This window comes from Capsicum annuum, chromosome 2, assembly GCF_002878395.1.
Source record: "Capsicum annuum cultivar UCD-10X-F1 chromosome 2, UCD10Xv1.1, whole genome shotgun sequence".
NCBI classification, from domain to species: domain Eukaryota; kingdom Viridiplantae; phylum Streptophyta; class Magnoliopsida; order Solanales; family Solanaceae; genus Capsicum; species Capsicum annuum.
Genome location: NC_061112.1, coordinates 125529075 through 125555230, shown reverse-complemented (window position 1 = coordinate 125555230; position 26156 = coordinate 125529075). Strand labels below are relative to the sequence as shown.

The 26156-nt window shown below is 37.3% G+C and overlaps 2 protein-coding genes across 19 annotated transcripts in view; one reads left to right on the top strand and one right to left on the bottom strand.

Annotated features, from left to right (window-relative positions):
* The first annotated feature begins 279 nt into the window (after positions 1 to 279).
* Positions 280 to 13004, top strand: LOC107859274. Of its 12 annotated transcripts, none has more exons than XM_047406877.1 (8): positions 293 to 415; positions 1263 to 1293; positions 1428 to 1494; positions 2177 to 2284; positions 2385 to 2483; positions 3397 to 3522; positions 10475 to 10635; positions 12900 to 13004. In XM_047406877.1, exons 2-7 carry the CDS (start codon positions 1264 to 1266, stop codon positions 10618 to 10620), a joined length of 576 nt encoding a protein of 191 aa, XP_047262833.1. In that variant the 5' UTR covers positions 293 to 415; position 1263; the 3' UTR covers positions 10621 to 10635; positions 12900 to 13004. The 12 variants fall into 12 exon arrangements, with proteins under 12 accessions (XP_016559717.1, XP_047262837.1, XP_047262835.1 ...); XM_047406876.1 differs by lacking the exon at positions 12900 to 13004 and adding an exon at positions 12653 to 12775; XM_047406875.1 differs by lacking the exon at positions 12900 to 13004 and adding an exon at positions 11710 to 12194.
* Positions 12765 to 26156, bottom strand: part of LOC107858119 (serine/threonine-protein kinase EDR1) — a 34774-nt gene continuing 21382 nt past the window's right edge. For all 7 annotated transcript variants that reach the window (XM_047406870.1, XM_047406867.1, XM_047406865.1 and 4 more), the window contains 9 exons: positions 23540 to 23626; positions 22682 to 22787; positions 19106 to 19364; positions 16353 to 16476; positions 16210 to 16229; positions 15828 to 15984; positions 14267 to 14555; positions 14081 to 14153; positions 12765 to 12994 (listed from right to left, as the gene is read on the bottom strand). In XM_047406870.1, coding sequence (XP_047262826.1) covers positions 12912 to 12994; positions 14081 to 14153; positions 14267 to 14555; positions 15828 to 15984; positions 16210 to 16229; positions 16353 to 16476; positions 19106 to 19364; positions 22682 to 22787; positions 23540 to 23626 — 1198 coding nt within the window. In that variant the 3' untranslated portion in view covers positions 12765 to 12911. The remainder of the gene's footprint in view (positions 12995 to 14080; positions 14154 to 14266; positions 14556 to 15827; positions 15985 to 16209; positions 16230 to 16352; positions 16477 to 19105; positions 19365 to 22681; positions 22788 to 23539; positions 23627 to 26156) is intronic.

The following is a 26156-nucleotide window of genomic DNA, read 5'->3' as shown; positions in this document are numbered from 1 at the left end:
GTAATGAAAAATAATAGTGAAGAGTCATTTCAATGTTATATTTGTGCAATTTTAAATAGTTAAAGGTCATATTTGTGCACTGTCAAAGTTTTAGATTATGTATTATGTCCTTAGATTTTAAGCTGGACGCGCCCAATTTTGTGTGTTGATTATGTATTATGTCCTTAGATTTTAAGCTGGACGCGCCTAATTTTGTGTGTTGAATACGCATTTTGCCCCATAGAATTGAAGGTTATATTTGTGCAATTTTAAATAATTAAAGATCATATTTGTGTACTGTCAAAACTTAAATCAAATTATAATTTAGTGTAAGTTTTAGATCATTTTTATATATTAGCTTTAATTTTTCCTTTCCTTAATGCCCGCTGATCATGGATTGATCTGTCGCGCCATCAGTGTCCAAGTCAACAAGCAGGTCCTCCATTTCTCTCTCTCTCACACACACAGAAACAAAGATAAATTGAGCATTTTGTGTATGATTATATTGTAATTGGGTGCTGTAACTTTGTCTGTTTAGTGTATTTGTTAGATTTATTTTACAGGTTTAAATGGTAATTAATTAGTTTCCGTTAAGAGTTATTGTATCTTCTCATTGCGTTGTTGCGAATATGTGTTGTGCGTCTGTTTAATATTTGAATGTTATACAAGGTGTAAAAGAGCTTGTTTAATTACTTTAGGCATATTATCAAACACCTTAGCTACATCAATGTAAGTAAAAGAGGCTGAATTAGACTTCAGATGTAAGTTTGAGCATTTGACATTTTAAAAGAGGCTGAAAGTATCGAGAGATGAGCATTTGAGTAGATTAAGCGAAGTTCTAAAAAATAACAAGAGATGGATGAATTTTAGCTCATCAAAGTTTGATTTATATAGACTTCAGATGAGTATTTAGGCAAAATATCTGATAAAAAAGTAGCATATCTTAGGTCAAAATGAGTACGGGAGTCTAGCCTAGTTTAATTGACTAAATTAGTGCGCTATACCAGTTCATCCGCTTGATGGACAGTACAGCGCACTAGTTTAATGCATTCAGTAGTAGAAAAACAGATGAACTGGTATAGCGCACTAATTTAATACATTAACGTTAGAAAATGAGAACTTAATTAGATACGAGACTCCCTAATAAAAGATTCATAGTCCCTTTGTAATTTAAAACTTTGTAATTGTCAGTGTAGGCACTGAATGTGCAGTTGTCAATTTCATTAAGGGGACTTTGCTATACAGAAACTTGACAAGGGTTCACTATTTGTTTGGCATTGCAGAATGGGTACAATAGCAGCACGACTCAGTCCTGTACGTTCCTCTAAAGTCTAAAACTCAAACTGTCCATATTCCTCAAATTATGAGTATCATCAATTCACATTCTTCATTTAGCAATATCTGTTGTTTTCATTTGTTAATGGACTTGTGTAATAATGTTAATGTAGTATCTATGGAGGCGAACGCCTATAAATTTACAACACCGGCGTTTTTCTACTTCCAGCTTTGGGAGAGGTAACAATTATTTGATTTTTCTACTTCTTCAATGAGAGTGATTTTCTTAAAGATCTTTTAGATGTTATTAATTACTGAGATAAATAAATGAGCAGTTTAGAAGAGATATCAGGAAAAAATGTTATTCCTGATTTATTCTATAAATTGGGAATCTTATTACTTCTTTAGTGTTTCTCTATCTGTTACTAGTTTTTTTTTTTTAATTTTTGGTTTCAATTTGTACAATGAAGTTGTGGAGGACGCAGATTAGGGTAGAAGGCTAGTGGGTAGGAGTTCGTCCGTAACAGCAGGGAAGAGTGCTTTGTCTGCGTCTGGAGTTTCTTGTTCGTGGTGTTTTGGTGTCTATGATTTCGAATAGATAGTTTATAGTATTATCTTGTGATTGTCTTGTTTCCTGTATTAGCTAGCAATGTGTTATCTCATTTTATCGTGTGTTTTTATGTTTTTTGTTTGTTATACTGTTATTTGTCCTAAGCCGGGGGTCTATCGGAAACAGTCTCTCTACTTCATCTGAGGTAGTGGTATGGACTGTGTACACATTACCCTCCCCAGACACCACATAGTGGGAATACACTGTTGTTGTTGTAATTTGTACAATTATCTTTTAAGGGAACTTGCTATTCCCTCTTGTGGTTTCATAACACTGGAATGCTTTGATATTTATTTTTATGTGATTTTCTAGATGAACAGTCAATAGAACAAGAGGCTGAAAGAAAAGTAGGATGGCTCTTAAAATTAATTTTTGCTGGGACTGCTACTGTTATTGGGTATCAAATTTTCCCATACATGGGTAAGGTCTCATTTTTATGGTTACAAGAATAAACTGCACCATATTTGATTTCCTGCCTCGTCTGATTTTGCGTTGGCATATTAATGTCTGATTTAAATAGGAGACAATCTGATGCAGCAGTCTGTCTCACTTCTAGAAGTCAAGGATCCCTTATTTAAAAGAATGGGTGCGTCCAGATTAGCTCGTTTTGCTATAGATGGTAAGCTTGTGTCACAGTACTTGGAAATTGAGTTGTTCTGTATATGCAATTCTTTAATGGGTTGAAGTATATGTTGGCAATTCGGTGCACAATGTCAGGAATTTGGTGTTATTAGTTATGTGTGTGAATATCTTTGTTTTAAGAGCAGTAAGGAGCAATCACTATATGTTTTAAGGCTGGTGGAAAGATATAAGCAGCAAAGAAGAACTATAGTTGGTATCTGAAAGCCAAAATAACAATTCTGTGAGTTATGAATCCAGTGAACCTAGGTTGATCACCCTTTTTATAATATTAGCAGCTCATTTAAATTTAATTGATAATGTTAACCTCCTGCGCGTTCTCTTTTATATTAATAATCTACACATTGGAGAACTATGTGGAGCCGAGTCTCTTGCATCTGGACGCCTTCCCAATTCTTTGTGATTTATTTACTGCATAACATTCCTTTGAAACTTTAGCCAATGGAACTCCGTACTGATTACTTGTACAAAATAAGGAAATACGTTTCATTGTCCTAATATAAGATGAGACTACTCACGTACCTTAGATTTTAGTATCATAGTTAACCTGTACTTTGATTGTTGTTCCTTTTCCTGGTACTATGACGAGGCAGCTGTATTTCTTGAATAGAATTTTTTTGGTCTTTATATATCTGAAACATTATACAGCTAAATAGGTGTCTTATAGATTTGACCATGTCATAGATTATTTGTATAACAGGTGTTCATACAGTTCTTGTTCGCCCCTGCTGTTTTGGGGCATGACATAACTGACTAACAACATAGTTTACAGTTTTTGCTCTAAGTGCAATAGTTGAAGTTTGTAGTCAAAACACGACAGTTGTTTGAACTAATCATGAGACTTTAAGATTCTTATTGGTGAATCTTTTTCACTTTGATTTTTTGTTTCCTAGATGAAAGAAGGATGAAAATAGTTGAGATTGGTGGGGCTCAAAAGCTTCTGAACATGTTAGAGTCTGCCAGAGATGATCGCACGAGGAAGGAATCCTTGAAGGCTCTTTTTGCAATATCAAAATCAGGTCAGGACTCAAATTTATCTGCAAATTAAATCCATGAGGATTCCCCTTTGATTCTGCACATCCAGCCTCCTCCCTCCGTCCGAGGCCTGCAGGTCATTTTTTGCCCCCGAATCACTACTCCATGGATGCATTTTTCTGAAATGTGTTATTTATGTTATTTGGATGTAAGTCTCTTTGGAGAGCATTGTTAGGCTATCAGGGAAGCCAAATATCACAAAGAGTTGTCCACATTTATGAGATTGAACTTCCTTTCTGTTGTGTTTTAAATCAATCATTCATTTCTTTAACACCATATAGGCAAATGAATTATACTGTGCATGCATCATCCCGGCGAAGAGGGTAATTAATATTTGTGTTACATCTTCAAATTCAAGAGAGGGCTTTCCTCTTATCTCTAAAATTATAGACATCGAAGCAATCGAGAAAATAAGAGTTTATATCATACCACCAGCTTGGTGCTATTTTCCTGAACGTAGCTACAGCTTTAATAGACATAAATCATCTAGCTGTTCGAGAATGTTACCCTACTTCACATTGTAAAGATATGTTAACAAGAGTAGTCTGCTTACTGGTTGAACTTCTCAGTAGTTCTTCTACCTATTGGCTAGACCCAAGAATTCTGTGATTGAACAATCTCTGGGCATTTCCACAACCACACATGCTTCTGTGCTATACTCTAATTTATGCTTGATGTTTACTTGGAAAAACATCGTCTTAAATGCCTTTAATTATACCGCCAAACTGTTGAAGCACAAAGTAAATAGACAAAATCAGCTGGACAAGAAATCTTCTGTAATTTTGAGTACTTGGCAGGTCCTCCTTTTATCAGTGAAGCTCTTAGGATAGATAAATTAGGAACTACTTTTGTCAGACAAACCTCGGATACTGCTTGGATTAGTTACATAGTGTCCGTGACTGACTATCCTGTATTTTATTGAGACACAGTGATTAATATTTCTAGCCTTCCTGAGTCAAAAAATAAGAGCTTCTTTTGCAATAGGTTTGTAAGTATACAAGATAGCAGTAAGCTTCTTGTTTATTCAACAATGGAGGAAGTACAGAGTTTGATAGTGTTTGTAGAAGAAGGGAAGGAAGAGAACTGAGAGAAGAAGAAGATGAGAGAGAAGAGTAACTGCTTGTATTGAATGAATAGAACAATGTACATTGTTATGTATATATACTAGCTTGTGATATGCCTAACTAACTCAACTAGCCGTTAACTACTTTGTAACTAACTATTAGAACAGTTATAACTGAAAGCTGGAACCAAGTCTACTTTGTTTTCTGTTTGAGTTCACTACTTCTTCAATGTCTTCAACACTCCCCCTCAAGCTAGGAAGGTGTGAAGATGTCACAGATTCCTAGCTTGATATTGAGATGAGTTTGTTGACCTCTTGTCAGTTCTTTAGTTAGCATGTGTGCAGGTTGATCTTGAGTAGCAATGTAGTGTGTCTTGATCATTCCTTGGACTATTTTTTCCCTTATAAAGAAACAGTCAATATCAATATGCTTTGACCTCTCATGATATATTGGATTAGCAGCTATTTGTAGTGCAGACTTGCTATCACTGAACACATCCATAGGTAGCATTGCTTCACTTCCAATTTCCTTCATCAGACCTAGAATCCATTCCAGTTCAGTTGTCACTGCTGCAAGACTTCTGAACTCTGCCTCAGCTGAGCTCTTAGAGACGTTGTTTTGTTTCTTTGATTTCTATCCTGACTCTCCAATCTTCACAAAGTAACCAGTTACAGACCTTCTAGTTTGAGGACAAACTGCCCAGTCTACATCACAGTAGGCACTCACTTTATTATCTGAACCACTAGACAACAACACACCTGGATTTGGTTGTCCTTTCACATACTTTACTACTCTGAGTGTTGCCTCCATGTGTGATCTTTTAGGATCTTGAAGAAACTGACTGAGTGTTTGAACACAAAAGGCTATGTCTGTCCTTGTCATAGTTAGGTACAACAGCTTTCCAATCCATTTTTGATAAACACCTTGGTTTGCTAGTGGATCCTTAGCAGTCTGTCCATGCTTAACATGCTCATCAAACTGTCTAGATGTTAGCTTGGTGTTGTAGTCCATAAGAGTGGCTGCAGGCTTGGCTGCTGTTAAGCCTAGCTCAGATAGTAACTCTAAAGCATATTTTCTCTGATGCATCAGTATTCCTTTGTCAGTCCTTGCAAATTCTATTCCTAGGAAGTATCTCAGCTCACCTAGATCCTTCATCTTGAAGTTTTGGTGTAAAATTGTCTTGGTCTCTTTTATCAGCTTTAGACTATCTCCTGTGATCAATATGTCTTCAACATATACTAGTACAAGAATGATGCCTTCTGTTGTCTTCCTGATATACAAAGATGGATCATACTGACTCTGAATGAAGTGAGATCTTACCAAAATCTCTGATAGCTTGGTGTTCCATTGCCTTGGTGCTTGTTTAAGACCATATAAGGATTTGAGTAGTCTACATACTGCATTCTCCCCCTGACTAGCAAATCTCTGAGGTAGATCCATGTACACTTCATCATAAAGATCACCATTTAGGAAAGCATTGTAGACATCCATTTGTTGGACACACCAGTGATTTCTAGCTGCTTCAGCAAGTACAGTTCTTACTGTCTTCATTTTCACTGCTGGAGAAAATGTTTCTTGGTAATCAATGCCTTCTCTTTGTCTATAAACCCTTTGCTACTAGTCTTGCTTTAAACCTCTCAACTTCACCTTAGGCCTTATACTTCACTTTATATATTCATTTGCAACCAATAGCCTTCTTTCCTTCAGGCAAGGTAACAACCTTCCAGGTGTTGTTAGAATTCAATGTTTCTATTTTATTCTTCATTGCTTACACCCATCTAGGGTCTTTGCAGGCTTCAGAATAGCTTGTAGGTTCAGCAACACATGAAGTCTTCATCACATAGCTCTTGTATGACTGAGAAAGCCTATCATAAGACACATGATTTGCAAGAGCATGAGGTACCTTCTTTGTGTTTTTGGAAACAAAGTCATTCACTTTCTTTCTCTAGTTGACTTTCTTTGATCCTGAGATGCAACTGCTTGAGATGCAGCTTGTGTAGTGGTAGGAATGCTCTGGAGTTGTTGCTCTTGTTGAGTAGCCCCTTGACTTCTACTTGACCTCCTTTAGTATACCTTTGTTATGGATTGTCTAAGAGTAGGTTCCCTTGGTGGTAGTTGCTCTTGCTGACTGTCTGAGGTAGTAGTCCTTTGGGATGAGACCTGTATAGGAATCTGCGTGACCTCAGTAGTTACTGGATACTGATCTTCTAAAGGGAACACATGTTGAGGTGCCTGAGGCTGCTTCTTGAGTTCCTTAAAAGGAAATATATCTTCCCTCTCTACATATAGAAAAAATGTTAGTAGATAAATCATATAGGACCTATCCCTTCTGAGTGCTAGAGTACCCCATCATGATGCATGTCCTTGTTCTAGACATGAGCTTATCATGTTCATTCAGTACTTTGACATAGCTCAGGCATCCCACTACTCTGAGATGATCACAATTTGGTTGCTTACCATACAATTTTTCATAAGAACTCACAAACTGAATGACTAGACTAGGCAACCTATTGATGATATATACTGCAGTTAGAACACAATAACCCCAGAACCTTATTGGAATTTCAGCCTGAAATCTGATAGCTCTTGTCACTTCTAGGATATGTCTGTGTTTTCTCTCAGCAACACCATTTTGCTGAGGAGAATATGGACATGTAGTTTGATGAACTATGCCATGTTCCTGGAACAACTCTTTACATATTGAGTTTACAAACTCAGTACCATTATCAGTCCTCACTACTTTGATAGCCTTGTCAAGCTGAGTTTTGACATATACAAGAAAGTGTTGAATCTGAACACGCACATCAGACTTAAGTTTTAACAGAAATATCCAAGTGTACCTTGAAAAATCATCAACCACTGTTACAAAATATCTATTTCGATTCATAGTTGGTACTTTGTAAGGTCCCCAAACATCCATGTGTACAAGATCAAAACAACATGTATTTTGACTGTTAGTAGATAGAAAACGTAACCTAGTTTGTTTAGCACTAGGACAGATACTACATTGCTTTATTCTATCTTCTATTACTTGAACTTCTTGAGATATAATCTTTTCTGCACACTGGTTGATGCATGTCCCAACCTTTGATGCCACAGATCTACTTCAGTTTTAGTTCTTTCCACAGCTAGTTTACTAGATGCTTTAGTTGCTACTGCAACCTCTTTCCTTGGCTGATCTCTAAGCACATATAGTCCTCCATCAAGCTTACCAATCCCCCTCACCTTTCCAGTACAAAGATCCTGGAAAACACAGAAATCAGGAAAGAACTTCACTGAGCAATTCCACTCCTTAGTTACTTGTGACACTGATAGAAGGTTACATGTAAACTGTGGAATGTGATAGACATTTGTGATGTTATTTCCTTCTGACAGGCAACTAGTTCCCACATGAGTGTCCATTGTAGTGTCACCATTTGGTAGATATACCTTCTTTGGTTTTGCCAACTCTGTAACACTCTTGTTAAGTAACAGGTTTGAGTTTCCAACCATATGGTTAGTAGCACTAGTATCTATAATCCCTTTTCTGAGAATCAAAAGAGGCTAGACAAGCAGAAATACCTGCACTTGTTACATTTGCAGACTCACAAGGTGTGTTAACAGAGTTGTTTTTGTTGATCATTTGCAAGATTTGACCATATTGTTCCTTGGTGAATGCAACATTTCCCATCTGACTCAACTGCTCTAGCCGACTATCAGACACCAGAGACTGTCCTACGTCCTTACTAGACCACTTCTGCATAGAATGAGAGTACTGACCTGCACACTGATCATAGCCACCCTGATCCATTAAAGACACATTGTAAGTTGTGTTTTTCCCTTTATGTTTGAACTTCTTCTTAGCCTTGTAATCTTGAGGATAGCCTACTATCTTCTAGCAGTTTTCCTTAGAGTGCCCCTTCAGTTTGCAGAAATCACATTGCAGATTGAAATTTTTCTTGAACTTCTGATTGTTGTTTCCACCTGGACCATTTCTTGCATACATGGCTATCTTAAGGTTCTTGGCATTAACTGCAGGATTCATTCCCAAGATTCCAGCCTGACTTGCAACAGATTTTTGACTTTCATCACTTATGATCATTGCATAAGCTTGGTTCACATTTGGGAGAGGGGTCATAAGCAAGATTTGACTTCTTGCTTGTGTGTAGGTCTCATTCAGACCCATAAGAAACTGAAATAGTTTCAGTTTCTGCAGATGCAGTACATATTCTTTTGATTTCTCACATTCACACCCAGGTACAGGCACAAGAGCCTCAAATTCTTCCCACAAATCCTTTAGTTTTGAAAAATACACAGACACTGAGGCAGTTCCTTGAGACAATGTGATATCTGTGTGCAGATTAAAGGTTCTTGCCCCATCAACTTTGTTAAACCTTTCAGATAGCTCATTCCAAACTACCCTAGCTACAGATGCATACATGATTCCACCAAGTAACTCTTTATAAACTGAATTCATGATCCAAGAAAGTACAATTGCATTCTCTTTCCTAGTGACTACTCAACTCATTTGAGAACTTATCTTTAGAGCATGTTCCATCTACCATGCCCAACTTATTTCTCCCTAGTAAGGCTATATGCATGGATCTAAACCAGACTGAATAGTTCTCAATTCCTGTCAATTGAAAAGAGATGATTTGTATGCCATGTACATCAGAAGGGCTTAGAAAGAGAGGATGATTGTAGTCCAATAAATTGGGAGTAACTCTGGATGCTTCAGCAGCATCAACAACAACATTTTGATTCACCATTATTGCAGATTTGTAAACCCTGATTCAAGACTTCTTGATCTTGATTCAATATGCTAGAATCGATCTTGCTCTACTAGTTTTCTAGTGAGTAAAGCTTTGATACCATGTAATTATACAAGATAGCAGTAAGCTTCTTGTTTATTCAACAATGGAGAAAGTACAGAGTTTGATAGTGTTTGTAGAAGAAGGGAGGAAGAGAACTGAGAGAAGAAGAAGATGAGAGAGAAGAGTAACTGCTTGTATTGAATGAATAGAACAATGTACATTGTTATGTATATATACTAGCTTGTGATATGCCTAACTAACTCAACTAGCCGTTAACTACTTTGTAACTAACTATTAGAACAGTTATAACTGAAAGCTGGAACCAAGTTTACTTTGTTTTCTGTTTGAGTTCATTACTTCTTCAATGTCTTCAACAAGGTTGGATAATCCAACCTGCTTTACTTTCTACTTTGTCTAATGAGCTTTGAAGCTTGAAAAAGTAGATTCAGTATACTTAGACAAGGCATGGATCATGATGACTTTGACACACAGGTGACCATTGTCACAGCTTCTGCCGTGTCACATAATTTTCGCGGGAATACCAAAGAAGTGATGAAAGATTCACGAAATATAACACGATGACACGGTTTGCCAATGACACTGACTAACGACCGACTCAAAGTGAAAATGTTATTTCGTTTTCTCTATCATCTAATCGGAAAATGCATGCCCGACGTGATGACATAGTTCGATGAATAAATGTTAAGAGTTTTTACAAAAACCTTTTGTTATGAATTATGATTTGCTCATTTAGTAAAATTGCAAGAATTGGGAAATTTTTCATTGTTTTCACAAATCGTGGGATTTTCTTGTTCGTGAGAATAAGTGTACAATTTTTGAGATCCAAATTGCATGTCCAAACAAAATTTCAACTTCAAATCAACCTGATTCCAAATCATGTCCAAACGTGCCCTCAATGTTGCTAGGGCCAGGGACTGATGTTTTCTAGCGTACAGGTTAGCTCGACACATTCCATTATTGTCGGTTGTTACAAGAACACCTTGCCGAGGCACTTGTTATCCGTGCTTGCCTATTTGATTGAATGGATGTAGTTTTTAGTGCTTTTTCTTATACTGCAGATGAGGCTGCCGCGGTCTTACATCAGGCTGGAGCCATATCAATCATCAGGTCCACCCCTGAGTCTGCTGAGGATGCTGAAGTTGGGAAATACAAGTCAAATTTGCTGAGTAGATTTCAAGTTTTGTCATATGATATTAGGTCTTGAGATTACTATTATCAGGTCTGAGATTCCTGTCCTTTCTTAAAAGTTGGCCATAACGTCTTTACGTAGATGTTTTATTAGATTGCGGACCTTTTAGAATTTTTTTCCTGAAAAAAGTTGAGAGAATCCTTACCTTCTTAAAAGCAGGATAGTTGAGAGGATCCTTACATGGTATTACATGTCATTCGTGTTACATGTCCACTAAAAAAGCCATGGGTTATGCTTCTTGAGAGAACCATGTCGTTTTGTCGGTTCTTACTTTTTGGTATACTTCTTGTATGCGGCCGTTTTTGGCCTTCTGATTAATATAATTCGTTTACCTAATCAAAAGAGGGGGGGAAAAGGCCGAGGTTACATAAGCTATCTTGCTCGGACTCTTAAAAAATGTTCACGGGTGTTTGTCAGATCCTTCAAAAGTAGTACATTTTTGAAGGATCGTCACGGGTGCGACATCATTTTTAGAGAGTCCAATCTACATAGGTGCCAACTGAAAGCTCCTTGTCTTAGTGGGATCTTAAACATTGCTATAATGTTGTAAAATCTTAAAGGGACATCAGAATGGAAAAAATAATCCGGATGCCCCATGCAAAGGTTCCATTGACACACAAGATCCTGTTGTTTTTCTATGAATCTTCATGGTTCTATGACGTGTGAGGAACAGACAAGCACAGAAGTTACGGCCATTTGTATTTTTTTGGTTCCTAAACGGATTGGTAAATGTTGATTTGTATTTAAGCTTTAAATCCAGTCCTTAATGACCTGAATTCAGGACAATTGTCTGTCAGAATCAATCTACTTTAGAAGATGCACTTGGCCAGAGTATGGTGCACCTTTCTCTTTATTGTCACTGTGCTATTGATATATAGTTTTAGCAAAATTTGTGTGATCTTGAACTCCACTGGTTTCAAATGGCTAGAATTCTATATCACCGAACACGAAACAAATGAGGGTCATTAGATTTGCTTTCAGATGTCTGGACAAGTATCAACAGGACGTGTTTTGGATTCTTTCTAGTCCAGCAATGTAAATAAGTACTCGATAACCATGTTTTCTGGACTTGTTCTTTCGGTAAATTTGGCTAAGATGTTGTAGGATCAATGTTTCCTAGAAGAGGTGCTCAATGTTGTGCGACGCAGAACAACTCAAAAAGTGAAAGAATAACCTCATTTGCCCATGGGAGGAAGCATTGGTCCTCACACTACAGCCTATGCATGCTATCTCAGAAAAGTTATTCTGTTAGAAGAGTAGATAAAATCAAAGCTATACAGAGAGTTGCGTGGATGCGAAGATTGTAAGAGTAAGAGGTTTTGCTGGGAGAATGTATGAATTATGAGGCTATAAGCAGTAGGGACACTTAGACACGAAGCATTTTCTGAAAGGAATAAAAAACTGCATCCAACTAAATTTCAATGTTAGGAAAGATTGTTAATAACTTAGTTTATATTTATATGTTCAAAGACACACTTTTGTGTGTCAATTTGGTTGAAATAGTAGGGATAAATAGTTTTGGGGTAAAATGTCCCATGTTTGGTGTGAGGCATTAATTAATACTGAGATTATTTATTCCATTATTTACACCATAGTGATGAGATAAATTATCCCATATGCATGGTGGGATAACTAATCCGGGATTAGTTATCTCGAGATAATTCTTTCCCAACCGAACGACTCCTTTGGGGTCATATGATAGGAGGGGTGAGGGATAACTAATCCCAGGATTAATTTGAAGATGAACTTGTCCCATGTTTGGTTGGAATGAAATTCATGAAATAACTCATTCCATGATTAGTTATCCTGGATGAGATAGCTAATCCCGGAATAACTTGTTTCCCAACCGAGCGACCCCTTTTAAGTTTTGCAAATTTAAATACCGATTTGCATGTGAATGTACTTTCCCCTAGTGGTGCGCTCTCCAACTGAGAGTCATACAATTTGATACCTTTGGCTTCCCTAATTATGTTTTGGGAGTCAGATTATTATGAATGATTCCTGCAGCATCCATGTTTTTTTTTTTTTAATTTGATTTTGATTGTAGGTTATATACGTTAATGTCCGATCTTTAAACAAACCTTTTCAACGAAGTAACACGGCGATTCCGCATAAAAGGTTGTGGCAAAATGAAAAAGGGAATGAAAAGCAGAACCATGAGAAGTGTACAACTCAAAATTTATGAACATTCTGTTTTATAGACTTAAACGTTTAACGAAATTGATGTTGAAAGTCTGCAACATATATATACAATTTTCATCGAAGAACTAATCCTCGTTCTAATATTCCACCAGGAATGTAAAGAATCAATTAGCAGAAGACCTGCATTCTACTAGCCGTGACAAGATTTCCTCACAACTAGGCCGTTCATCTGGTTCTGCCCAGCAATCTACAACACAGGGAAAAAATATAACGAGATCACAATATAATAGCTTATTATACACATAGGGTGTGTTTGGTATGATGGAAAATATTTTTCATGGAAAATGTTTTCCTGAAAAATAAGTTGGTTTTCTACTTATTTTCTCATGTTTGGTTGGTGAGTGGAAAATATTTTCCGAAAAATATTTTATGATGTTTGGTTGGTGAGTGGAGACTATTTTTTAGAAAAATATTTTCTAATGTTTGATTGGAGTGAAAAAATATTTTTTAGAAAAATACTACTAAACTGTTAACTAGTATATTGGTGCCTCTAGCAACTCAACAATTTGTAAGAACTAATTTAGGCATAACAAATAATATCAATATCGAATACTAAAATATTACGATCACTAAATTTAAGCAACTATTAATTAGCAAATATAGGAGACACTTTTCAATATTTTGTCAAGACAATCTCAAGATACTACAATCAATAGAAATATAACAGAACGACAAGCTTATTCAACCTCGTGAAACAAGTTACATCGATGACAAAATGAAATATGCAATTAGCAAAAGTAACGTAGGTAAGTCCTCCTCTATGCATATGAAAATAACAATACATTCAACGAACATTGAAAATGGGAAAAATTCGGGCTTTACTATTTTTTATTTCAAGCAGTGAGAAATTGAAGTAAAGTACAGTGAAAAATATTTCTGAGTACTGTAAATTTTTGAGAAATATGAATTTTTTGAGTCATATGAATATGAGTTGAGTCATATGAATATGAGTGTTGTTGGGTGGAGAAGAGGGGTAGGAGTGAGTCATAAGTCACATTTGTTATTTTCTGGAAAATGACTTCCCTTGCCCATGAGGGAAGTCATTTTCCCTCAAATTGAGGAAAATGAGTTGTTGTGGAAAATATTTTTTAAACATTTTATTGCAACCAAACAAAGGAAAATAGGAAAACATTTTCCATCATACCAAACACACCCATAATGTAAAAGAATCAGGTATAACCTGCTAACTTACGATGAATAAAAACTACTTCACACTATCAGTAAAGTAACAATGCGTCCACAATGTAGAGTAAGATATTCTAATGAAAATTACCTGCAATTAGCTTTCCTAGAGGACCTTCAGGAAGTTCTAGCCGTTTTCCATCATTCGCAACAGCATATACGACCTGAATTTTGAGTTTCCACTATATGAACATTGCAATTGAAGATGAAAGGAACTGTAGTTCTCTCCTGTTTCTTCTAGCGGAGGAGCTTACAAGAAATGTCATGTAGAAATTACCTGGATAGCTGGAACACCTTCCCATGGTCTTTTAAGTGTGTATAGTTCCCATATTATGACCCCAAGACTAAAAATGTCACATTTTTCGCTGAAAGGTTCGTTACGGATAAGCTCTGGGGCCATCCATTCTGGTGTACCTGCTGAGGAAGAATCTTGCACGGGTGTTGGAGTCAGTGATCGGGACAGCCCAAAATCACAGATCTTGACTTTGTAGTGTTTATTTACGAGGCAGTTTCCACTCTTTAGATCGCGATGCACAATTTTCATCCTATGTATACACATCAGCCCCCTAAATAATCACAGAGAAGCAGATGTTAAATAGTAGAGAGCAGAGCTATAGCACACAAAAAAACTACTAGATTTTCTCTTTACTGGGAACTAAGCAAAGATCATATCAGAGTACAATTTCAGTATGTACCCCAACATTCAATTTACAAAGTGTGCCTTGCCTGATTATGTACTGTCTACATTCCTTTTGATCAAGGAGACATGACAAGTAAACTGACTGGACATGAATCAAGAAATCTGTGTATCTCTTTTGCCGTATGCCTATTGAATACTCCGGTCTCTTCCATTCAATATAGACATTTCACCTTATGTAAAGACCAGCTCTAATTCTGATCTCACCAAAAGCTATGTTACAAATATCCTTCATTAGACTTGTCATACCCATGTCTAATAGATGTGATATGGGTATGGACTTGATTCTACAGAACTTTAGAAATTGGCACAAAAGCTGCACATATTCATACCAAAAACTTCTAACTTGTATTTGAGACGTAATGGTATATCAACAACCACTATTAGATTCATGAAGTGTCAACAGATTTTAATCACATTTGTCCAAAGACATGGAGTTTACTGCAGATAATGAAAATTTGATTTAGCAAAAAGTGGACAGGCTCAACAACTTGGATGGCTCCAACACCATGGAAGGTCCTGTTGCTCCCTTCTTCATTCAGCTTTACAAATTAAAACTACAACCTTGTACTCAAGGGGAGTATTTTATTAAATAAAACTATTTCTTTCATTGGTTAAACAAATGATAACAGCATGAGTAGATTCACTAAACATTCATTTGTAGAATGATTTACTCATGTAACCCAGGTGATCTTGCATCAGCTATGAAGAAAAATCATGCAGTCGTTAACAATGGTGCGTAAGTTCCCCAACCTAACACAGCTATGAATTTACTAATTCTAAGAATAATATTTAGCTACAACTTGACTTGTTATTTTATTTACTTTTGTCTAAGGATCTTAACAGGACTCATTTACAACTTCAAAGAGCCATATAAATTTCCAAAGGCTATCCAATTTATTAAGAAAGTTGATGGAATTTTGAAATTCAATGGCATGTGTCCAGTCATATGGACAGTAGCCTTTATCAGACACAATTTGTAACATTTCTAGGCGTTATGCCAAAATCTTGTGAACCCCGCAAAAGAAAATTATTGATAAGGTAGTTGAAATAAAAAAATTAGTAGCAAAAGAACTATGACCCTCTTCAAAAATAGAACTCCGAAACAGAATCTGAGTACCAGAGCTTATGTTAGAAATACCTGCATATATCACAAAGCATTTTCAATCTCCTTTGCCAGCTGAGGTTATTCTTCTGTCCACTTACATGGATCAGATGATATAGGGATCCCATCTCCATGAATTCAGTAACCACGGACAAACGAGGTGGAGTTGTGCAAGCACCGAGGAACAAGATAACTGAAAGGAAAAATGTGTTTGGCATACAACTACAGAACTTTTCCTTCACAAAAAGTGTATTCTTTGATTTTTGGTAACATAACATAAATCTGAAATGTATTTCATATTTCCAGTGGAATCTCAAGGATCAAGTGCCTTCTACAGCTTTTAATAGCACACTCAAGGAAGTGGGTACAAGCACTATGTCACCACAAACATAGATTCAGGGAAGAGCAGAAAAATTACCATTTGGGTGGCGAATGCGGCTGCATAAAGGGAAAAGAGATACAAGGTTAAGCTAGATAAATAAGCATAACTGATTTGGTTTATACTCTATAGGATGTTCCTGAGATAAAAAGGACAAAAATGATTTGCTTTAAACGACTTACCTAAGGATGGATATTTCATTGGCAAAATCTTCAATGTTCTCTTCAGTCAAGTCCTGTTCTAGGAAAACTTTAACTGCTACCTCTGTTCCATTCCAAATACCGCGGAAGACTTCTCCAAAAAAACCTTCAAATCATAACAATCGGTCAGCAAGATTTATTCTATATGACTAACAATTATATGAACACAAGTTACATGATCACAAGGACTAAACTGATGATGTTTCCATCTCCACCGTTATAGAAAAGAACTAATGAAATATAGAATAGCTAGAAACTCAAACTTAGTTATTATATGTCCGCTTTCTACCAAATAATATTCATAAATAAAGAATTGAGAATAAATGTCGAGTTTACCTCTTGACAGAACTAAATGTTGTGAACAAGTAAGAGAAAGAAGAAAAACAGCAAAGGAAAGAAACTATGAAGTGTATCTTATGGAATTTTTATATACGGAAATTTATGACCAATCTTGTTCTTTGAACCAGTCAACTATCTAGGACTTGGACAATATGGATATCATCTTGACATGGACTTTTGTCAATTGTAAACTCAGAGCCAATACATGCTCAACAGATCCAATAGGAAAGACGCTATGTTGCTTATTCAATTAGCTCTATGAGAATTTTATACCCAAGAAAGTGTGATTTTTACAAGAGTGAAGTTCTAAGTAATCCACAAAGAAGGAAATTTATGACCAATCTTGTTCTTTGAACCAGTAACGGTCAAGGACTTGGAGAATATGAATATCATCTTGATATGGACTTTTGTCACTTGTAAACTCAGCCAATACATGCTCAACAGATCCAATAGGAAAGACGCTATGTTGCTTATCAACTAGCTCTATAAGAGATTTATACCCAAGAAAGTGTGATTTTCATAAGAGTGAAGTTTTAAGTATCTTACTGAGAAGGAAATATTTGTCTCCATCTCTTTCTTTCTCTTTTACTCTTAAGAATCTGTGAAGGAATGTATCCTAGCACAGCTACATCATGGCCGATAGTCATTGTCCATATTTTGCGCTAATATCCCTTGCTAACTCCGCCTATGGGGTGAAGTTGGAAATAAAAAGAACTATCATTGGAGTTCTTGGATGAATTATGTCATCCCAGAGACGAAAGAGGGACTGGAGTTATGAGAATGAAAAATATCAATGCCACATGCATTATGAAGAAAACATGGATATTCAGGACTCAACCATCACTGCGGGCAGCTTTTCTCAGTGCTTAACACTGTACCAGAGCCCACCCAATCAGTAAGAAATTTAGAAACTCTCAGGCATGGAAAGGTTTGATGCAGATTAAACTCAAGACTGAGAAGCACATATTTTGGATAATTATTCAGGGGAATGCAGTTTTTGGTGGTACACTTGGACCCTTAAAAAAGGAATATTAGCTATCCAATGGCCTGGTTCTGGAAGATCTGCTAAACTAAGAGTCAAAGATTTCGTGGAGCGTGGTAGCTGGAATGTAAATAATCTGGAAAGAATGGTTCCTGAGCACCTGGTCAGATATGGAAGAGGTACATTCCTTTTAAAATCTCTTTCTTGACATGGAGTCTAATTACCTGTTGATGATATAATTACTAAGTTTGGAAATCAGATTGTGTTTAAATGCTCGTGTTGCAATAACCACAATGTGAAGCTTTATATCATGTACTCGTTGAAAGTGACACTACAGTTCACTTGTCGATTTTCTTTTTGGAAATTCCATGGGCATACAACATCACTTAGGCGTATCTGAAATGTCTTGAGTAGTTGGTGGCAGCTTAAGACTCGGAATATAGTCGACAACTACTTATTACAGATTGTGCCAACTGCTATTGTTGGGACAAAAGAAATCTTCTGCTCCTAGCATGCAGTATCATATTATGTGGAACATTAAAGCTGCACTACAAAAAGCTTTCCCTAAGATGGAGACTCATATGAATAGGCCAACAATCTGTGCGAAGGTTGAGAGTCTGAAACCAGTTCCTATGTGGAAGCAGGTGCAGGTGCAGCGGACTTAACCACCCAGTGGCATGGTGGAAGGTAACACAAATGACATCTTCATCAGAGAAGGGATGAGCATGTGGCTCGTTTCCCAACTAAATTTTAAGAATCACCTTCATTTCATGTTTATCTGTTCATCGGAGGCATTTCTGGCAAGTTAAACGAACTTTCAGACCTGCTATCCGATTAAAGGTTAACAGTCTGCTACAACCCACACTGGTTAAATAATGTAATTATGTCACTCAATGAAGAATGGACATTACAGACTTCTGGGGGCAACAGGTACACAACCTATTGGCGAATCATTGTAATTTGCGTTAATTTTCTGAATGCCAGTGATGATTTCCTTATTAGTTGGCATGTTTTCTTCACTTCTGTATTTTCTTTTCATAACTTCTTTGATTTGCTGCACTTGAGCCTAGGTTTCAGAAACAGCCTCTCTGCCGGAGGTAGGGGTAAGGTCTGCGTACATCTACCCTTCCCACCCTCCCCAGACCCCACCTATGGGATTACGACTAGTTATGACGTTGTTGTTGTTGTATAGCTATTTGTGTTCAAAGAATCAAATATGGCAAGAGAAATAAATGCAGATGGTCCCTAACATGTGAAACGAGCAATGTCCACTGACCAAACCACCTGTATTCCCACCCATAGGAAAGCATTTAGTTAACTGCTAGTGAATGCACGACTCAATAAGCACGTGGAGCTTCAAATAGCACGTGGGTTAATTAGTTGTCATATTGTAGTATATAAGTAGAATGTTTACCAATTCCAACACGTGCTCCAATGGAGATTTCAGAAAAATCAATGTTCCATTCATCAAATGGTAACAATGGTTTGTTGAGGATCCTTGATGATTCTATCACTTTGTCCAATCTTGACAACATATCAGGACTGCCAAAAATTCCTGCTGTCTTGCCTCTACCATAGCTCCAGCGTGGAGATGAAGGCAGGGATATTGCTTTGTCAGATGTCAAGGACTTCCTGTGAAAATGCTGTGGTTGACCTTTTTCACCATTCAGTACCTGGAAAGTGGTGAATTGATTAATGTCACTATTGAGTTGAGCAAATTCCATGACTTTGATTCAATCAGTTAATCCAACTGACTCACAAACAAGTTAAAAAGCATAGAAAATGAGGTCTACCAAGTTAGAGAACCGGTTGGAAGTAGCTATGAGAAGTAGAATGCAAAAAATACTAAGCACAAATTATTGAAAAACACTATCACAAATCAAAGACACTAGGACAAATATTTAACAATCACGGCATTGCTTATTGAAGTGGAACAACAACAACAATAACATACCCAGTGTATTCCCACCTAGTGGGGTCTGGGGAGGGTAGAGTGTACGCAGACCATACCACTACCTCAGTAGAGAGGCTGTTTTCGATAGATCCCCGGCTTAGGACCGATACTCATATACCAACCCAAATATAAGTGTGTATAACTAGTATGGTACACAAGACAAACTAACAGAATACCAAACACAAAAGATAAGTACATATATAAACTAGTACGGTAAGCAAAATAAACTAACACCGCTGGCCACGAACAAAAAACTCCAGCCCCCGAGGAGCGCACCCCTACTATTAACGACGCCCTCCCACCCCTAACCCTCTACCCTAATCCGCTTCCTCCACACCTTCCTATCAAGGATCATGTCCTCCGTTAGCTGTAACTGCTCCATATCATGCCTGATCACCTACCTCCAATATTTTTTTTGGTCTACCTCTACCCCGCCTAAAACCATACATAGCCAGTGTCTTACACCTCCGCACAGGAGCATCTAAGCCCCTCTTCATCACGTGCCCGAACCAACGTAACCTTACTTCTCGCATCTTGTCCTCCACCGAGGCAACTCCCACCTTCTCTCGAATAATCTCATTCCTTACCCTATCTTTCTTGGTATGCCCACACATCCACCGCAACATTCTCATCTCCGCCACCTTCAACTTTTGGATGTGGGAGTTCTTAACTAGCCAACGCTCCGCTCCATACACCATAGCCGGCCGGACTACCACTTTATAGAACTTACCTTTAAGCTTCAGAGACACCTTCTTATCACACATAGAACTCCCGAAGCGAGCCTCCATTTCAACCATCCTGCCCCAATATGATGCGTGATGTCCTCGTCAATCTCACCATTGCCCTGAATCATAGACCCAGATACTTGAAACTCTCTCTCTTCTGAATGGCCTGAGAATCCAGTTTCACAACCACTCCAGCCTCCTGCGACACATCACTTAACTTACACTCCAAGTACTCCGTCTTGGTTCTACTTAACCGAAATTCTTTAGACTCAAGCGTCTGCCTCCACATTTCCAACTTATCATTAACTCCACCCCGAGTCTCGTCAATCAGAACCACATCATCTGTGAATAACATACACCAAGGCACCTCCCCTTGAATATGTCGCGTCAAAACATCCATCACCAAGACAAATAAAAACGGGCTAAGAGTCGATCCCTAATGCAACCCTATCACGACTGGAAAGTGCTCTGAATCTCCACCTACCGTCCTCACCCGAGTCTTCGCCCCATCATACATATCCTGAATTGCCCTAGTGTACGCCACGGGCACCCCTCTAGCCTCCAAGCACCTCCACAGAAATCGTCACGATCCTTCTCATCCTCACCTCTACCACCCTTTCCCAAACCTTCATAGTATGACTCAACAACTTAATACCTCTATAGTTATTGCAACTCTGGATGTCTCCCTTGTTCTTATACACTGGAATCATCGTACTCCATCTCCACGCTTCAGGCATCTTTGCTGTCCTAAAAATACTATTAAACAACCTTGTCAACCACTCCAAACCTGCCCCGCTAGTGCTTTTCCAAAAATCCACTGGAATCTCGTCTGGCCCCGTCGCCCTACCCCGCCTCATCCTGCGAATAGCTCCCTTGACCTCCTCAACCTTGATACGCCTACAATACCCATAATCTCGACGCTCCTCAGAATTCTCCAAGTCTCCCAACACGAAACCTTTGTCCCCCTCATCGTCCAAAAGTTTATGGAAGTAGGACTGCCACCTCTCCCCAATGAGAGCATCTTCCACCAACACTGTACCATCCTCTCCTTTGATTAACTTCACCTGGTCAAGGTCACGAGCCCTCCGCTCCCTGGCCTTAGCCAGCCTATACAACTTGTTATCTCCGCCTTTCTCTTCTAAAGCCGCAGGCGCTCAAAAGCTGCAGTCTTAGCCGCCGTAACCGCTAACTTAGCCTCTCTCTTAGCTACCTTATACTCCTCCCTATTCTTTTGTCTTTCCTCCTCATCCTTGCTCGCAACCAACTTAGCATAAGCCCCCTTCTTATATTCCACCTTTCGCTTAACCTCTTCATTCCACCACCAGTCTCCCCGATGTTTTCCAGATTGACCTCTCGAGACACCCAACACCTCTCTAGTGGTCTCCCTAATACAACTAGCAGTCGTCTCCCACATACTATCCGCACCTCCTCTACTCTCCCAAGCCCCCCTACTCTTCAACTTCTCTATTTCCAAAGCACTAGGCCAAAGTGGAAGAATGTTAGAATTTTTTTTCCTAAAAATAAAAATATACGCATATGTCCTCAGCATGTTTAAGATTTTCTATTTCTTTTTATGATAATGGTGTCTGGATCAACTTCTTTGTGCCTCAACTAATCTACCCAGAAACTTGCTGCACCCAACAAGCACAGGGCTGGGTAATCCTTCCCATCATGGTTGGAGCAGATGAGCATACACTGAATGTTGTTGTCGTGATTCGATACTGGGATGTAAAATTGTTACTCCTCTGCCTCAACCTCCTCAATCAACCCTTTCTGACCATGTTTAAGCTCATTTAAGAAGCATAGACACATTTTGTCTTTCATAACAAATTAATAACTCCCAAAGGTAGCTTTGGCTGCAGTAAATTTGGATTTAGTTGGAGGAAGTTTTGTTTATTTGAGATAATATTTAGGTAAATTTGTAAACAGGAGTAACTGCACCAGATTAGACCCAGTTTAAGCTTAATGTGGATTGGGTTCTATCCATGGGGAGGTTGATTGTAGTAGCTGTCATACTATTTATTCCATCTTTTCAACAAATTAGAGCTTGAGGCTAATCCTATTAACTGTAGTAAGCATCTGCCTGTCCAATTGGAATTTACTCTCCTTTACTTGATTGCAAAAGATGTATTCAATCAAAAACATATTTTATCTAATTTAAACTAAAATACGTCTGGATAATAACTTCCACCTTTAGAGTAGCCCTTCAAAAGGTTCTTGGAAGCTAGTATTTGCAGATAATGCTATGAAAGACAGCTAGATACCTGTGTATCCTTTAACATACAAGGAGTTCAAGAGAACAAACACTCACTTGATGACCAGAATTATCTTCCCTTTTGCTTGTAGACAAATCAAATGTTGCTTGTTCCCCTGACAGATGATTTTTCTTCATAGTTGCATTCATTTCCCGAACAACCCTACATTCAAGGTCAGACAAATGCTTACGAGATATGCAGAAAGTTGGTGTAACCTAGAAAGAAATAGGTCTAGTTTATGTATATTTCTCGCATAAGAATAGAGCTGGATGGGCTCATTCAGCTAAATGGAGTAAATGGGGGTGCCTCTGTACTACTTATAAATTTTGCTAGAAGATTCTGCAACCTCGCGTGCATTTATTGCTGGTGCCAAAAACTACAACTATTAAAGAGATTGAAGTGGTTGTCAGTTTTTTCAAAGGTAGTTATCAATTTATAGTCATTTCATTTCTCAAGCTATAATGGTCAAAATTCTGACTTCTCTTTTGTCGTGCCATTCCATGAGTTGTCAAAACTAGTTGTACAGCTCATGGTGGGACTACAAGATGTCAAAACAATTTGATCAAGTTACATCCTCATTTGGAAAAATCTTAGTATACATAAAAATGATGATAAGCCTCTGCTGTAACTATTATTCCGCATAAGTTACATAAGCAACATACAATAGCTACTCCCTCAAGTCCATTTTTTTACTTGTCCACTACACTAAATATAGATGTTCATTTCTTTTGAAAATTTAGACAGGGGGAGTACTATATACACTTTTTGGAGCTAAGTATTGGAAGTTGTCTTCTTTTTAAAAGAATGTGAAACTATTTTGCTAGGAGGAAAAAGGAAACTAAGAAGAAGAAAGGAGATGTCTGAGAGCTAAAAGTAATACGAGGTTTAGTTAGAGGCAAAGGGACATGGTCAACCTTACAATGTCATCACCAATCTCCGGAATCATGCTAATGGATCTCCGTCTTCTTCTACGAGCGTGTACAGGTGATGCACCAGCAGACCTGCAGTCAGTTCAATTCATGTGTCGTGTCATGATGCTAAGCCATGAGATGCGGACATATCCAGAGAACTTCTGCCAGTCCTCCCCGAAAGAGACAGGAGAACACACAATGACAGAGAAGCATAAAGTTAAGAAATTACCCTGAGCGGAATAAGAACGTTGAATCATTTTTTGAACAAGAACATTGGATTGTTTCTGTAGTTCCTCATGAAATAACAGAGAAGATTATCATGCATTTCAGAGATCAGGAATAATCGATAAGAAGAAAAATCTCCATGCTCTTGACACAGTTCAAAGAGTAAGAACCCGAAGTGTATAAGGTCCACCTTTTTTATACATTGCAGCCAATTAACTATAACAAAACACCTCAAATACATATGAGCTCCTAGTTCTCTAAGGAAACATAAAACAGCTCCACCAGTCAATGGATCATGCCTCAATATTAGTTCTAGTTTCAAAAAGGATCTGTCTGGTTGAATATATTAAGCAACCAGGCTACAGCCTGAAAATAAAAAAACTGCACCTTTTAGATACATACCACATCCAAGTAACCATAACGCACCTCAAATATATTATACATATGAAACCTTCAATTTCACTGGGAAAATCTAAAACAGCTACCCCCCCCCAATGCAAACAATTCACAGATAATGTATACATATGACTTCTTGGTTCAAGCATGATTTGTATGGCTGAGAATATTATGCTACCAACACAGCTACCTTATATCTAATGACAAATTTGACTAAATAGAGAATCGGAGATTAGAAAATCTATTCTACAGCCTGATTGTAACATTAGAAAGCAAAATTCTATATTTGATGCAATTTGATACCTTATATCTAATGACAAATTTGACTAAATAGAGAATCGGAGATTAGAAAATCTATTCTACAGCCTGATTGTAACATTAGAAAGCAAAATTCTATATTTGATGCAATTTGATAGTTTATACTCCCTCCGTCCCATATTACTTGAGCACTTTTCATTCTGCACGGTGCTTAAGAAATCATAATTGGAATGATCAATTTTACTAACCTTTTGTCCATATTGATGAACTTTTTGAAAAAAGAAATTTTTGGAACTTCTAAAGTAGTTTAAGCTTCTATAGAGTATTCCATATTGATGAACTTTTTGAAAAAAGAAATTTTTGGAACTTCTTAAGTAGTTTAAGCTTCCAAAGAGTATATTAATTGATTTAGTAAGTGATCAAATAATTTGGGACATATATATTTAGATGCTGATCTTTAAACCATAATAAGGCTAATGAAAGGGATAAACAATAGATAGACAGACACAAGATCTTTTAACATTACTGACTGATTAATACTTTCAGAAGAAAAAAACATTACTGACATATATACGTGGTATCAAAATGGAAAGGGAGGTTATGATATAAAAGTGATGTAGCACCTATAATGAAGCAGAGAGAAAGGCCAGGGAAAGAAATGAGAAAGGCAAAGAGAGAGAGAGAGATAAAGAAAGAAGAGAGACTGAGCAAGAGAAAAGTAAGACAGAGAAAAATAAGGGAGAAGGAATTAGAAGATAGAGAGAAATTTTAACCAAATCAATTTATCCAAACAAAAATATAAGGGTATAGGATAAGGAGTTTAACAAAGTAGAACCCTTGAAATTACTAAACCTCTATCTTTAACTAGAAAAAGAAGACCTTTTATTCAACTAAAAGATAAATATTTCTCTAATAGTTAAAAAGAAATTATTTTGATAAGATAAAAATTAAAAATCAAAAATATATATAGTGTAATCTTTCATTTTGTTAAGCTATATAATTCTCCACGAATTGCAGTAACGCTCAATCCCGATGAGTGAAATTATTGGTGCAACTTCCAAAGGACCTTCTTGAAATACTAACTGAAGAAGACGAACATATCCATCAACTAATGGCAGGAATAGCAATGATAGATGCTAAAATGTACAGTAGTGTGATGAATCAAACTTGATCAATGACAGATGCTAAGAGTATAGTAGTGTGATGAATAAATTTTGAAACCTGAGTTCTGATATCAAATTGATGTATTACCAAAAAAGAGAAAAGGGAGCACAAAATCAATGTACCAGCAAGAAGGAAGAGAAAAAAGGCAGGAGGTGGAAACGAGAAACAGGTGACAGCTATGAGAATAAGAGGAACAGGAAGAAAGGGAGAAAGATTGGATGAGAGGAGAAATAGAAAGAAGGGAGAACTGAGAAGCGAGCATGAAGAAGAGGATAATAGAGAGACAAATTGTAATGCGACATCAATTTAGCAAACCATAATTGGAGCCTGCAACACAAAGTTCATAGGGATCCTAGTTTTAGGCTATGAATTCTAAACAAATCAGGACTTTTGAAAAGTAAAACTCTATATCTAGCTAAGAAGATAAGGTAACATAATACTGTATCTGTAACTAAATATAACATCTAAGTAAAACATGCAGATAAGTAAAATAGTTGTTGAGAGAACTAAAATTTGGAGAAATCGTTCGGATGGAACTTGTGTGTGATAATCAAGCGGCCCATCATATCGCATCAAA

Bases quoted from the DNA above. Each gene is read 5' to 3' on its own strand.
- LOC107859274 (XM_047406877.1), top strand. From the start codon at position 1,264: ATGGGTACAATAGCAGCACGACTCAGTCCT. The intron at 1,294-1,427 runs GTACGTTCCTCT...ATGTTAATGTAG, and splicing joins TAGCAGCACGACTCAGTCCT to TATCTATGGAGGCGAACGCC. The intron at 2,285-2,384 runs GTAAGGTCTCAT...TGATTTAAATAG, and splicing joins TCAAATTTTCCCATACATGG to GAGACAATCTGATGCAGCAG.